This window comes from Galeopterus variegatus, unplaced genomic scaffold, assembly GCF_000696425.1.
Source record: "Galeopterus variegatus unplaced genomic scaffold, G_variegatus-3.0.2 Scaffold2683, whole genome shotgun sequence".
NCBI lineage: Eukaryota > Metazoa > Chordata > Mammalia > Dermoptera > Cynocephalidae > Galeopterus > Galeopterus variegatus.
The window spans coordinates 84,295-99,220 of NW_007728794.1; the positions used below are offsets into that span (position 1 = coordinate 84,295).

General features: G+C 45.8%; 1 protein-coding gene across 1 annotated transcript in view; it reads right to left on the minus strand.

The window, feature by feature from the left end:
- Nucleotides 1-14,926, minus strand: part of SUPT6H (suppressor of Ty 6 homolog (S. cerevisiae)) — a 34,832-nt gene that overhangs the window by 6,409 nt on the left and 13,497 nt on the right. The window contains exons 6-28 of the mRNA XM_008582633.1: nucleotides 14,760-14,844; nucleotides 13,692-13,965; nucleotides 13,227-13,328; nucleotides 12,879-12,995; nucleotides 12,427-12,516; nucleotides 12,100-12,242; nucleotides 10,873-11,021; nucleotides 10,619-10,717; nucleotides 10,087-10,216; nucleotides 9,851-10,001; nucleotides 9,520-9,674; nucleotides 9,127-9,322; nucleotides 8,577-8,716; nucleotides 8,337-8,454; nucleotides 6,632-6,708; nucleotides 6,045-6,180; nucleotides 5,623-5,760; nucleotides 5,379-5,546; nucleotides 4,514-4,641; nucleotides 3,057-3,264; nucleotides 2,429-2,576; nucleotides 1,869-2,011; nucleotides 806-946 (exon numbers count right to left, since the gene is read on the minus strand). Coding sequence (XP_008580855.1) covers nucleotides 806-946; nucleotides 1,869-2,011; nucleotides 2,429-2,576; nucleotides 3,057-3,264; nucleotides 4,514-4,641; nucleotides 5,379-5,546; nucleotides 5,623-5,760; nucleotides 6,045-6,180; nucleotides 6,632-6,708; nucleotides 8,337-8,454; nucleotides 8,577-8,716; nucleotides 9,127-9,322; nucleotides 9,520-9,674; nucleotides 9,851-10,001; nucleotides 10,087-10,216; nucleotides 10,619-10,717; nucleotides 10,873-11,021; nucleotides 12,100-12,242; nucleotides 12,427-12,516; nucleotides 12,879-12,995; nucleotides 13,227-13,328; nucleotides 13,692-13,965; nucleotides 14,760-14,844 — 3,236 coding nt within the window. The remainder of the gene's footprint in view (nucleotides 1-805; nucleotides 947-1,868; nucleotides 2,012-2,428; nucleotides 2,577-3,056; nucleotides 3,265-4,513; nucleotides 4,642-5,378; nucleotides 5,547-5,622; nucleotides 5,761-6,044; nucleotides 6,181-6,631; nucleotides 6,709-8,336; nucleotides 8,455-8,576; nucleotides 8,717-9,126; nucleotides 9,323-9,519; nucleotides 9,675-9,850; nucleotides 10,002-10,086; nucleotides 10,217-10,618; nucleotides 10,718-10,872; nucleotides 11,022-12,099; nucleotides 12,243-12,426; nucleotides 12,517-12,878; nucleotides 12,996-13,226; nucleotides 13,329-13,691; nucleotides 13,966-14,759; nucleotides 14,845-14,926) is intronic.

Here is a 14,926-nt window from a genome sequence, read left to right on the forward strand (position 1 = left end):
CAAAAAAGGACAAAAAAAAAAAAAAAAAAAACAACAAAAAAACACCTTTCCCCAGCCCTCCTTAAGTCCACAGCTCTCAGGGGTTCACAACACTTAGAACCAGATAATTTGACAGATCTGCTACCAGCCATGTCACTAACTTCTGGGTGATCCTAGAAAAGACACTTGAATTTCTCTGAAAAAAGAAAATAATATTTCGTTCCTCATTAGATTGTGAGATTACAGCCAACATATGTCAATGTCAAGTGCTGGTATCTAGTGGGTGCATAATAAATGGCAGCTATGGCAGGAGAATATGAGAACAGAAAGGAAGCTTAAGAGATTTATTCCCAACCCTCTTATGCAGAGACTACTTGAAGGTTCCTTCTGTGTCATCTGGGTCTGCCTGCAGAACCCCAGAGCTCTCTGTGCACAGCAGCTGTGCCATACATTCTTTTCCTTCTCCTAGAGCAATACAACCTAGCCTTGGGAGAACAGACAGAGCCTTTCTGCCTCATACAATGTAATGCTGGGCCCTGCTTCCTGGACTAAACTGCAGCTTCCCACACAGTAAGAGCAAGCCCTTTCCCAACGGGCTGGCAACTTGCTGACATTTCACAAAGGCAGTGAACAAAAGCTGCTGCTCATTCAGATGCTTCTCCCCCTAACATCTTTCAACTAGTAATAAATCCTCCCTGAAACTCTCTCCCCACTAGGAGCCACTGGGAACAGTGCCTAACTTCTGGTGGGACAGCCCAGAGTTAAAGAGAGCTGAATTTGGGCAGCTGAAAATTGCACTACAACCTTAGGCCAGTCATTCATCTACCTTCACTCGTTCCTCAGGCCGCTTTACCACTTTGTCACTGAGGAATTTGGTGGGAATGAAGCCAGTGACGCCATTGTCAAGCCGTGTTTTGACACCGATGGCTTGGCCTGGGCATGAACCGCTGTCAAAGTGGTTCCAGACCTGAAGAGGGAACAAGGAGAGAAGCTTGATCATTAAAATACTAGAGAGAACACATTCAGAAATAGCTGCCAAGGATGTTGTGATTTATTTTGCCATTGACACCTGGTGCCAAGGTCTGAAAACACAACTTAGCCATCTGCTAAGATAGAATTTACACATCCACAATGTTCCTGGACTCACAGCTGACGTCTGTTTACACTGGCCATTGGAAGAATCTTTTATGTTCATCTAACCTAGCTCTCTCTAGCTGCAAATGAGGCCCTTTCCATATTGTTTTGCCCCAGTGAGCATAGGAAGTATTTATGTGAGCCTTCTCACAACAACTCATCATAGTGAGTGAGGCACCCCTTGGCTTTCTGATGTCCTAGGCAAATCACATCAGTTTCTTCTACTGGGTAAAGCTGAGAAACTGTCTCTTTTTTTACAGTCTTCCTAATAACATGTGAAGACCCAGAAAAAGCTTTTAGGGTGGCTTAAATGACTTCTGACCATCAAAAAGGCAGATGATGTCTAGAAGAATGTGAGAAAAAATTAAAGTATGGGGTGAATGTAAAAACTGAAGGGAGCCTAAAGATACCTTTTAAAGAGCATGTACAAGGATACTGCCTAGCCTAGCCTGCAGGTAAGAAGTGCATATCCCCACTTCCCTAATCTGGTGCAGCTTAGACTTCCAGAGAATGTGAAACATGGGTTAAGGGCTAAGGTAACTGAACCAGATAAAAGCAAGCATACAGGTAACTTCTAAGCAGCACAAGGAGATACTTCATGTTAAACCTGCATGTGTTCTATCCCTCTCCCTTCACTGTACTAAACAAGTACAGTGAGAGCATGATCTAAATATCCCCATTTCTGATTTCTTTCAGGGCACTGAGACCACTCAGTCAAGGAAATTCACTGACCACGATATCACTGCAGCACATACCTCACTCAGTTCAGGGAAATTGTCCTGCTGACAGAAGGGGCACTGCCATAGTCCTGTCTCATCGTTGCGGATTGCCTGGTCATAGCTCTCACCCTGTGGACGCCTGTGGGCAATGCCAGTGACATTGCAGATGATAAGCTTTCCTGGAGGAAGGGGATAAGACGACAGGCAAGGGAAGAAGAGAACAGGGAGCAGGCTAAGAGAACTGGAGAGATGATTCCTTCCTACCCACCTTTTAGTGACAAAACACCTATTTTATAGCATCTCCACTGATTTCCTTCCCATCCTTGATAAGGGAGATCTTCCCGACTGGATGACAGGGGAAAATGAGGCTTATAAGAGTTACTCCATGAAGATCCCACAGCAGGTGAGAAGGATAATTTGACCATGATCTCAGTTCTGACTTCCAGTCCAGAGCTCTACAATCTTTTTAAAAGTTCCCCTGGTCTTCCTCACCTAAAGTACAAACTACTTTGTTCTTTTGCAATCACTGCTTGGTTTCAATGTATATAGTAAATGTACCCCCGCCCCACAACTAAAAAAACTGTCCCAGAATTTACCAATGTAGAAGGTCTCTGGTGTTTCTTTGGTTAACATATTGAAGATCTCCTCTGTGTTTGGAGAGCGGTAGGCTGTCCGGAGGTCCTTATATCTACAGCTCAGCTCTGCCCGGATGTCGTACAGTGTGATGTGTTTGTCACCATAGCCCTGGGGAAGAAGCCCATCAAGAAGAGCCTTACAACTACTCCCCAACCCAAGCCATGGGCATTTCAATGAAAGGAGTAAGCCAGTTGGCTCCTGTTAGGTCTTCTTTTCTTTCTTTTCAACATTTACTAAAGGTTTTCAGACTTAACACTGTTCTGTAATTAAAATGTTTCATGGAACCCTTATGTGTAAAACAGATAATGCAAAGCTTCACTGTAAGAAAGGAGGAAAGAGGGCCTAAAAGGAAACTCTAGTACTGACATCCTCCCAACACCCTACCGCTCTTCACAATACAGTCGCAATCTCTGAGACTTCCCTGGCTCCTTAACAAGCAGACCGAAAACTACCTGAGAAACGCAGTAGAGCATGAGGAGAGGATCAAGTCTGCCACACTAATAGTATTGGGGTTTCTCTGGACACCTGCTGCCCAGGTCTCCTCCCAAATAGTCCACTTGGGATAGGTTTTTCCACACTGTTACCCACCTGCCTCTCCAGTTCTTCCGCAAAGGCATCAAGGTCCAGGTCCTTGAGTCGCTCTGGGTTTTCCAAGATTTCTTCGAGGGCTCCTGCAGGATTAGCATCCTCAGCTGATTCATCATATTCCAGGGCATCCACTGCCATCTTCCTGGCCCACTCATAGGTCTCAGGGTGGACGCGAGAACCATCAAGAACTTCAATGTATGAGTCAGTGCTGGAGGAAAGGCAGAAAAGGAATAGGATATAGAACAGGAAGCTTCTAGTAACAACCCCAATGTCCACCAATGGGGAACTGGTTAAATAAAGTAGTGCACCTCCATACAATGGAATACCATACAGCCATTAAAAGAATGAGGTAGATCTATGTGTGCTGACATGGAAAGATGGGCACGATATATTGATAGGTGAAAAATGCACTGCAAAACACTATGAACCGTATGATCCCATTTTTGTAGTAAATGGGTAGTTAGTAAATGCATAGCAAAAATAAAATTTAGAAAACTGTAGTATACATAAAATTGTTATGGTAGTTATCTCTGGGGGGTGGGATTATGGGGGACTTTCACTTTCTGCATAATATTTCTATATGTTGAATTTTATATAATGAACTTATATGAGTCTTACAAAAGAAAACAAGAAGGGGGAAAAAGACCTTGGAGAATTTGCTGACAGGTATTTTCCCCCATAAAGCCTTCCCAGGCTGGTCTTGCCCGTGCACTCACATGGACCTATGTTATTCGTGGAGTGTTACAGCAAAGCTGAGTGGAAAATGAAGTTTTAGAACTTGAAGCCTATTTCCCCACTGATTTCCATTACTGAATGAGGAGCTATGTGACCGTGGAAAAGATCCTCCAAAGACTGAGTTGATAACTTCTGGAGAGGAAGAGGTCAATAGTGAAGTCCAAAGTCCAAGTGAATAGAACTTTCTCTCAAATACATCATCTCAAAAACATACCAGATCTCTCTCCCCTTCCTTCTCTCTTCATACCCCCATACTGCCCCTGCTTTTCCCACCCTTAACTGGCCACAAAAACCATAATAACAAAACATGTCTGTGTTCACTGAACAAAATCTTGTGTTTTCTGTCCTTAATTTATAAGCTAAGTTGGTTCTTTTTATGTTTTTCTCACACACAAGAAAACTTCACATAATTGAACCGATCTTTTCCATAGGTCAGGGGCTCTTGACTGAATAAAGGTTCTTTACCTTTTCTCTAAAACTTTTCCTAGGGCTGGCTGGTTAGCTCAGTTGCTTAGAGCGTGGTGCTGATAAAACCAAGGTACAGGGTTTGATCCTTGTACCAGCCAGCCACCAAAATAAATAAATATATAGATAGATAAATAGACAATAAAATATTTCCTAGTTTAAATGGCTTGTGGCCCCCTTTGCAGCCCTAATCCCCTGAAAACCCAAAGCAAAGCCCAAGGGAATTCCTCCTGGCCCATCTAGGCAGAGGGCATCACCTGTCCCCCAGGGAGGCTGTGTCGATCTTGAGGAAGCCAGCACAATTCATGAAGACTTTAGGACCCATGTGGCACATTGTGACTAACTGGGTTCGGCTCTCGAGTCGGGTGTTGTTCTGCTTCAGGATCTAGGGGAGAGGGCTGGGGTAAGCCAGGGCAGTAAGCAGGCCTCGCCTCCCTTGCCTGCTTTTCACCCTCTGTTTAACCCTCCATGACAGGAACTCTGTCCCCACGTAATACATAACAGAGTACTACACCACACTACCACTAAAACAATCTTTTTAATGAACAATGTTATACCCACCAAAGGCTGTATATAACTAACGTATGGTTTAAAGTTAGTGATAAAATATACACTCAAGTACCCATCACTCATCTTTTGTGGGTTCTTTTGTTTGTTTGTCTTTTATGGCCTGGTACAGGGACTGACTCTGGATCTTGGTGTTATCCGCATCACACTATAATCAACTGAGCAACCGGCCAGCCCTCACCCATCTTAAGCTCAAGAATATTACAAAATTTTTGAAACTGTCTGCATGCTCCCCTTTCTAACTGAAATCCTTTTGCTTCCAACTGGGGGAAAAACCCACTATCCTGAGGTGTGTGTCTAGTATTCCTTTGCTTTCTCCATCTGTTTTAAATCACGGCTTGTGGCTATCTTTTCCATTAACTGCTAGAGTACAGTAGTGAAGAGCATAGCTTTGGCCACCTGTGTCTGATGTCAGACTCTGACTCTCAGTAGCTGAGTGATGCAGGACAAGTCACTTTACCTCTCTGACCCTGGTATTCCTGACCTGTGAAATCATACTGACAAAGTATACTCAATGAAACGGTAACTTTATTTTCTGTTTAAACCCAATCCTACCTTTAGGAGGTGGGTCCCTTTTCGAGGTCCCAGGCCACAGACATACTGGATCAAGGCCTGGCTGTAAGGGTGGGCAATGGCACGGTTGACATCAACCCCGACCTCATTGACTCGGTTGATAAACTCACAGTACAAGGCATTGAGCAGCTCCTCTTTCACCACATGCTCCTGTTGACAGACAGCAGGCAGTGATAAGGTTTTGTTTCTTTCCACCCACCTAAGCCTGCCTGTCAAATCTACTCACCTGCAAGGGGTGAAACTTGAGACACAGGATGTCTTCATCAGAGCTGCACACCTGGGCAAATTCAATCAGAGGGTCCTGGATGCGTCGGGCCAGGGAGACAGCCTGTCTCAGTACTGGAGGGTAATCCCGGAACTCTGTCTGGAGTCAAAAGAGGGTCAGCAAGCCTTAAAGTCCCCTGAGCTCCAACATCAAGAGAAATCCAAACAATTCTGTTTGAAGTCACTTTCTCTTCTCCTCCAGGACCCTTTTCCTTGGGACCAATTTAATCTTTGGGGCTCCCAATCTGAACCATAACTGGCAAAATGGAAAACCCCCGCATGAGTAAGTAACAGGTATAGTCCTGCACACCTGATGATCTTTGTTTCCCTATTAAATTTCTCTGGGATTGACAGCACTCGCCTGGGCTGGGACTCCAGCATTACCTCTGACTTCTTGCTGTTCATATAGAGAATGGCCAACTCGTTGTCAACCAGCTCCACCCCAATAGAAGACAGCTGTTGGCCCTGGTCCAGCTCATGCACAATGCGCTTCACATCCTCTATTAACATCTGGGCGTCCCTGGTGGGATGAGAAGCATTGGTCAGTAGGTACATTTTCGGGCCGGCCTGGGGCTCACTCGGGAGAGTGCGGTGCTGATAACACCAAGGCCATGGGTTCGGATCCCATATAGGGATGGCCGGTTTGCTCACTGGGTGAGGGTGGTGCTGACAACACCAAGTCAAGGGTTAAGATCCCCTTACCGGTCATTTTTAAAAAAAAAAAAAAAAAAAAAAAAGTAGGTACATTTTCAGGGATGAACAGTCTCATGGATGGGATGGGGGAGGGGAGGTGAGTGAGGAAAGGGCTTTGAAGACAAAGAGGAACATCCCCAGGGGCTTTGGGGATATCATCAATGTTCTACACGGGCACATGCCTGCTCGGTTACGGGAATATGCCAGATTCAACAATAAGATCGACTTCTGAGCCACAGCCTTAAACCAGGCCTGGTCCGATCTCCTGGTGCCCCTACCTGTTCTCTCCTGCGACTGTCACCACGTGAGGCTTCTTGTTCAGAAGAAATTTCTTTAGGGTTTCAATGTCTTGAGCCTGGATCAAAAGAAAATTACAGCTGAATGGCTCTGAGGACAAGGAGATTTCAAGCAGTTCTATCTCTTAAGTAGTTCCAGATTTTTCAAGACCAGAGAACAGTAAAAACTGGAAGGGTCTTCAGAGGATATCTGGTCCAAGCTGCCATCAAGGATCCATTTCTACCTGATCCCTGACAGATGGATAGCCATCCTGCCTCTGCTTAATCATGTTGCCTGCTCTTCTGGGTGAGGGCCTTTTGACAAGGTCAATATGGCAAGTATGTCCCCCTTAGTCTTCTTTAGCTTAAAGATACCCAGTTCCAACTATAGTTCATTATGACTTAATTTCCAACACCTCACACACCTGGATGTCCTAGTATAGTTTTTGTGGATGTCTATTTCATCCTGGTGTGACTTTTGCTGAAAATCTGAGCATAACAAAGTGAGGGAGGTAGTAATGTTACAAAAGAACAAAGAACAGCACACAGTGTAAGACTCATAATGAGTCTTTTTTTTTTTTTTAAGATGACTGGTAAGGGGATCTTAACCCTTAACTTGGTGTTGTCAGCACCACACTCCCTAACCGGCCATCCCTATACAGGGATCCAAACCCATGGCCGTGGTGTTATCAGCACCACACTCTCCCAAGTGAGCCACGGGCCGGCCTCGTAATCAGTCTTATCTGGGCCTCAGAGAACTCACTGGTGACATTCCTTTAAAGTTTCTGTATCTCCATCCATAGTGCTATTATGTTCCTCCTTTGTAGAAATGCTACACCCCTTTTTGGGCTGCTCCCAACTTTGAAATACCCTGTTAATTTACAAAGCAGAAGAACTCAATACCTCTCTGTCATCACCCAAATCCAATCAGGCTATGTACAGATGGCCTCCTGCATAACCACATGCCCAATGAAGTAGGTGCCTAAATAAAGTCTTTGCCCCTCTTTAAATAGAAGCTCAATGTTAGACATGATGCATCGCACATTGTCTAACTGGAACACAAAACAAGGAGACTGTGACGTCTTGTTTGAGTATTATATATCTGTTAATATCTTCTAAGATTATTATGCTTCTGACTTATACTTAGGTTGTGGTCAACTAAATACACTTGGGTCTTATTTACACAAACCACTACCTGATAATTAGGACTAGTCTGATAATGTGAACTCCATTTCAAGATTTCTTTTCTTAATAGTTGTTTGTTAAAAAGTTGTTCTTTTTAGAAAGGGGCTCTGTCAACAAAACAGAAAGATAACATTAGGATAAAAAAATTCAGAAGTATACAAACCAGATGAGAATTCAAACTCCTTCTTCCTTAGAAAAAGAGATGCTGAAAGGCTAAAGCAGGGCAAAGGTTGCTTAACGCTTCAGTGGCTTTCAACTCTTGGAACAGTCTGACCCAAATACTGGTAAGAACAGAGGCAATAAAGGCAGCTCCAGAAGCACACAAGGTCTAGGAACTGGCCTCAAGTCAGAAGTAAATTCTGCACCAGACAACTTGGGTGCCATCTACTGCCCATGGAAGTGAGACTTGTCCCAGGAAACAAGAAGTCGGCAACCAGATGTTCAAACTATAAACACATATCTCCACTGAATTATAAGATGCACTCCAGATGTACACTTGGTAACTCCTGTCCCAGCCACTTGCCTTCTTTTCCCGCTCTTCCTCTCTCCATGCAGTTCGCCGTTTGGTAAAATGGGGCAGCCGGAGGAAGTCTGTCACTTCTCCTTCACCACTGACCAGGGCACAGAACACAGGGTGGTCTCTGCCAGCCAGACAGAAAAAGAAAAGTGCAGTAAGCAGCAATATGAAGCTATGAATAAGAGAAGAGTGAAATTAGGAAGACAGGTAAGAGACGGTGCTAGGCAGGCAGGAACAGGCTGTTACCTGGCTGAGGAGAAAGCAATGCCTAGGACCCGAATGCCCTTTCCTTGGTTCTCATCCATGAAGTCATCGTCTTCCTCTACCTGCTGATCTGGTCGGTAAGGTGCCACCCTCAACCAGTTGTACAGCTTTCGGCTACATGCCTGGGGAGGAGACACAGCAGACACTATGGTCATCAAGCTCATCAAGTGTGCTAAAAAAACATGTGCTCACTTATGCAAGGGTGTGTACACATATGTGCACAAGTTCCTAGCCCTTGGCAGGCTTACAACCTGAAGGCATACCTTGCTTTTGGAAATAAGAGAGTATACAGAAAACAGTGAAATAAACAAAATATGTTTGGATGAATGAGAGAGAGTGGGGACGAGTCTCCTAGAGTAGAGAGGTCTTGGAGGTGACTCCTGTGACCTTATTTGCACTCCCTCTCACACTAAGCTTTGCTTGCCCCCAGTGTTTCTTCATTAGCTATGGGACTACTACTGAGGGGTTTCTTTACTCTCAGCTATAGTTTGGGGAAATCATGACTAAAGATTATTTAATTCTCTGTCCTAACCTTTATGACATATTCCTTGGCCTCGGCCAGCAGCTTGTTTTTGAGCTCTTTGGCCATCTGCACATAGAGGAACTGCTGTAAAGCTCGTTCGATTGCCATAGTACGCTGCCGGTTCCACTCCTGCACCTGGTGGCTGAACTCATCTCGGTAGTAAAACTGTTTGATTTCTTCAAAATATGTCTGGTCATTGCCGTAGCTGAGGAAAGACACAAAGCGATGGTGTCAGGGATGGAGAAAAGGGGACACTGAAATGTCCATGAACACTGTGAGGGAGCCAGGGACAATGGCTTGCTGAATTCTGAAACTGTGGTTCACATTCCCAAGGACCCTTCCCTCCACCAGACTCTTCATCAAGACTTCCCCAAAGAGCCCCCACCCCGGAGCTCTGCTTACCCTTCCACTCCCTTCATATCTATGCTGATATCAATGGTCAGCAGCCCTTCATCTTCAGCCAGGCCCATCTTGAGAAACTGGTCATCTCTCAATTCCTTAACAGGCTTATTCTTTAAGTACTTGAAGGAATAAGCATAGTGGGCTTCATCCACATCCTGTAAACATCAAGAGGAAATCATTAGCCTGTGGATAGGCTGGCCATGGCCCTGGGAGATAAGACTGCCTCTCTGTTCTCAGGCAGACAGCTCAGCTAAGTGGAAGGCAAGACACTCAGTTCAATCAAACTGAGAGCTGGGACACATCTTGGACCCAAGCCCTTCACCCAGCTCACCTTTCTACCTTTCTTGGTTGGGGTTATATTTAGCTTGGCTCTCTCCTGGAAGGTTTGTCTCAGCACCTGCCGGACAAGGGGTTCACGGGCAATCTGCAGGGCTACCATGTAGCGGGCACCTTCCAGCACGGCTTCTGGAGTAGGGAACTGGCTGTAGGGAAAACAGTGAAGCTGCAGGATGAGGATGTCTTTGCCCTCAGGCTCCTCCCCCTGCCATCCACCTGCTGCATGCCCACCTGCAAATATAATCCTTGGCCAGCTCCAAGGGCTCTGCAGGGAATTGCTCTGTCTCATGCCGCTGGTAGCTGTCCCGGAGGTTCTCCCCAAACTGCTCGGGAGTAAGCCCAAACTTTTTGGCCAGGCCATCTAAAGCAAACAGTACAATAAAAGGCAAGGCAGCAGCTGGGCTGACAAACCTCTTGGCTTTCAGAGTCTCGAGTAGCAATTTTGGGCACTAGACTTTAAAGGAGCCATGCATGAACAGGACCCGGCTGTTACAGGGCAGAAGAAATAGATAGGATGCACTTTCTCCTCCAAGCCAGAGTTTCCCATTACTTTGGAAATTTAGGGAGAGGTTGGACCATTACTGTGCGGCAGGGACGGGTTGGGGGAGCAAGTGTTTATGGGGATCATGTGGCAGGCTGGTTCAGGACTGGATCAGTGACTGACCCAGATACCCTTTCCTCTTCCTACCCACCAGTCTGTTTTCTGGGTAACTCCCCTTGCTCAAGGCTAGAATGCCCAGGTCTCAAAGAAGCTAGATTTTACCTAGCCCAGCACTCTGGCAGATGGTGTACATGTCTCGGCGAGAGGCCTGCTTGAGCTCTGGCCCCCGCTGCTCCTCATCTTCTGCTTCCTCACCTTCACCTGAGAGGAAGACACGAGGAGAGTTAGTGCTCTAGTTTCCAGTCACTCCCAAGGATCTGACACATGTAGAGAAGCCCCAAAGGGCACCCAGCCAACAACATCCTTGGAGATGCCATGGCCATCAATCCTCCCAGGTTTCCTTTTCTAGCACTCACCTTCCTCATCTCCCTCTTCCCTTATACGCTTCAGCTTCTTACGGCTAGCCTTTGCGGCATTCTGCATTTTGGGGATGTCACGACCATAATACAGGAGAAAATGGTTGTACACATCTTTCAGCTCATCCATTGACTGTACATCCTTAAGCCTGAAGGGAAGGGACATAAGATCTCAGTTGTCACTGAGGAAAGGATGTACCACAGTTTTGCTACAAGAGGTCCAGTTCCCAGAAGGCAAGATCCCAACTAGGAAAGGCACCTGTATTCTCCAATTATCAAAGTCGCACAACAGTCCCAGACCATAACTTAGCTGCAACCAAGGTATCTTAAAGAAATAGGTCAAACAGAAATGGTGACTGGTGGCTGTTAGAAATGGAAGCAAAAAGGGAGAGGCAGACAAGGCAGCATGTCTGCAGCAAAGTTCAAAGTTCTTGAGACAGTCCTTGTCCCTCCTCCTCTTCAGCTTCATGATGGTGGCCATTAATACCATCTGCTCCCCTCCCACACTTGACTCTGACTGCAGGCGCACCAAGCTACTCTCTAATTATAATTTGGTTTCTCACGAACCTTAATCCATATGGAAGGAAGTTACAGATCAGCAAATATGAACATCCAATCCTTCCAACAGTTCATTTTTGGGTCAATAGGTCCTTTACATATCAATATGTACAACTAAGATAAATTTGCCTGTTTGGGGCCAGCCTGTGGCTCACTCGGGAGAGTGTGGTGCTGATAACACCAAGGACATGGGTTCAGATCCCATATAAGGATGGCCGGTTAGCTCACTGGGAGAGCGTGGTGCTGACACCACCAAGTCAAGGGTTGAGATCCCCTTACCGGTCATCTTTAAAAAATAAAAAAATAAAAAAAATAAATAAATTTGCCTGTCAGAAAGATCGCTTTTGGTGTGTTGACATGTTGCATTTCTAAGGGATGGGGCCCTGCACTGCAAATTTTGTAAGGTAACATTGCTCCTGGGGGCCTGAGCGTGGTGCTGACACCACCAAGTCAAGGGTTGAGATCCCCTTACCGGTCATCTTTAAAAAATAAAAAAATAAAAAAAATAAATAAATTTGCCTGTCAGAAAGATCACTTTTGGTGTGTTGACATGTTGCATTTCTAAGGGATGGGGCCCTGCACTGCAAATTTTGTAAGGTAACATTGCTCCTGGGGGCCTGCCTTTGGTCTGAGGGCTTCCCATAAAGGAAGAAATCCTGCACGTGCTACCTCTCCATGTCAGTGGTGTCCAGAGCCCGGATGCCATCAGCAAGAGGTTTGTCAGGGTCAGCAGAGATTTGCTCGTACTGATAAGCCTGCATCTTCTCAAACAGCCGCGTTAGGTTCTCTTTGCGGATCCTCAGCTGGGTCCACTAGGGGAGGGGAGGGTGGGAATGAGACATTGTGTTTAGCTCTGGAGACCCAAGGCTGCTCTGTTCCTTACCAGGAGACCCGGTGGAAGAACTTGACAGCCCTGGGGGATTGATTTGTAATACTCTGGTCGTAGTGGTGCCCAACTCAGCTCCCACCTCCTTGGGGGCCACAGATCCACATTACCTTTTCATCCCACTGCCACACCCTCCACAGGTCATTGATGTGCAACTCAGGCTCCACATACTCTTTTCGGTAGAAAGCAATAAAAGGCACCTAGTGTAGCAAGGAGACTGCAGTCACCCAGAGAAGAAAGATCTGCAAGGGCCCCCCTATGCCAGAGGACAATTATTTCCTGGATAAACAGCTCCAGGAAATTCAACAGTCAGAAGCTTGGCTTCCCTCAAAGGCTCATCCAGGGCACAGTGCTCTCCCTAATGGGGGAAGAAAATGTTGTGAACAGAGTAGCACTGTTCTATTGATCACTCGGATACCTGTTGGTCACAACACTTCTTGGGTCAAGGGACTACTTCTGAGGACAGAGGAAGGGGGGTCCCCACCTGACTTAAGTAGCTACCTTTTCCCTCATCCCCTAACTGAATTTCTGTACAATGGGCCACTAGAGCTCGAGGTGCTACCTCAAAATGCTGATTTCGCATGAAACCCAGGGCCTCTTTGATCTTCTGAATTGTGCTGGGTCCTTTTCGACTGAAGCTGCTGGTTGGCTGCCCTCGGTCTAGGTAATCACAGCTTTCCTAGAGTAAGAAAATAAACAGCAAAACACTGTTACTTTGTATGTCTTACACACAAAACTGCTTTGTAACACAGGATGACCTTGTCAGATAAAATCTAGAACAATCTCTCTAATACACACATACTTTCCTGTACCAGGCACACAGATGTATGGGGCAGGGGAGGAATGGCTCTCCCTCTTGATGATGTTGCTTTTGGTGCATGTCAAAAACTAAGGATCTTTTTTGGAGTACCTGTAGAGAAATGGTTGGTGTGGCAAAGGCATTTCTATAGATCCAATCAGCTTCCTCTTCTAGTTCATCATCTTCAGCCGCTTTGACTGGGATGGAGCGGAGCTGCAGCAAATAAGACAACATGGCAAGACTGACTTTATCTTGAATATTCCACTTAGGGAAAACATATACCACTTCTGGACAGAAACATGTGCTCCTCAGGGACACATTTCTAGTACCCAGAGCCGTGTCATTCTGGCATGAAGTAAGCATTTCATAAATTTGCTAAAGAGTGCTATTTCAAGAACCATAAGCAAGGTTGGAGTGTATCTTCTCTCCTCTGAGAGCTGGACTCCCCGGACCCTGGGTCAGATGGGGTTCAAAACCCATCCTGGATACTACACAATGTCAGATTGTTGCTAGATTATTTGTTGGCCACAATGTGATGATGGATCAGCAGAAGGGCAGAGGCTGGGGGTTTATTACCTGGAACCTCTCAGGCAGGTCAGTGGCTCGGATTTCATTGTCCTGATCTGTAAGGTGGCTGCTTTCCAGCTCACTGGGCTCATACATCTCAAAGATGCTCCTGCGGCTCACACGCTTCTTGGTGGTCTTCTTGGGGCGCACTCGGATTTCACCCTCAGCCTCATCGTCTTCGTACTCATACTCTTCTTCCAGTTCTTCATCATACTCATTGTATTTCTCAAATTCATCATAGTCAAAGTCCACACCAAAGATCTCCTGGGCTTCTTGCAGAGCTCTGTGGGTGAGAGCAACAGGCAGTTGGCTCAGGTTTGGGTGAGAGGAGAGAAATGGAGCCCCTGCACAGATCCTTCACTTATCTCAAGGCAATTAGAAGTTTAGGAAAAGGTAAAGAAAAGGACCATATTCACTGTGGAATAAAGGCTTAGCTGGGGGATATTTCTGGGCAAACTATTGTCTATTGGAAGATAAAAAGCCCCGTCTTAGCACCTGCCAGTGAAAGGGATCAAATAACAAAAGGGCAGATGGATCCATATCCTGCTCAGAGAATCCATCTTCAGCGAAGGCATTACAGTATTCCCTTAGAGCAAAAGCTTTCTAACTTTTAAACTCTGATTGTTGTTGTCTGTTATTTTTTTAAGTGGCTGGCCAGTATGGGGAGCCGAACCCATAATCTTGGGGTTATCGGACTGTGTTCTAACCAACTGAGCTAACCAGCCAACCTTTAGCTTTTAAATTTTGATGCAGCATCTCCCAACAAAATTATGCTTAAAAGGCAAATATATAAATAAATAAACATGAAGCTGTAGGTGCAAGAGGGATACTGGAGCCTTGCCCACGAGGGACTCTACCCTAATCCCACAGTGGATCAAGAATGCAGAGATAGCTCCCTCAAGGCTTCTAGAAGCATGTGAAATCAGTGCCTCGTAAAGGTTATTTGAGGCATGGAAGAAAAAGGGCCAAGAGCTGGGAATGTCCCAGTTTTGGAGAGGACTCTGACCTCTTCCTTTCTGACTGAGCCCACTCAGTGCCTTTACCACTACCTCGCGTACCATACCAGACCCCACTCACGCATCTGTGTATCCAGGAAGCTTTTTCCGCCACTTAGGTTTTTTGAGAGGCTGTCCATCATCATCCACAATGAAGTCATCGATATCTGGGTAGAGAAGGGAGGGGTTAGAGCTCAGAGTCAGGAGTGGAGCCAGGACTGAATGGCTTTAGTTCCTACTATGTGAGTG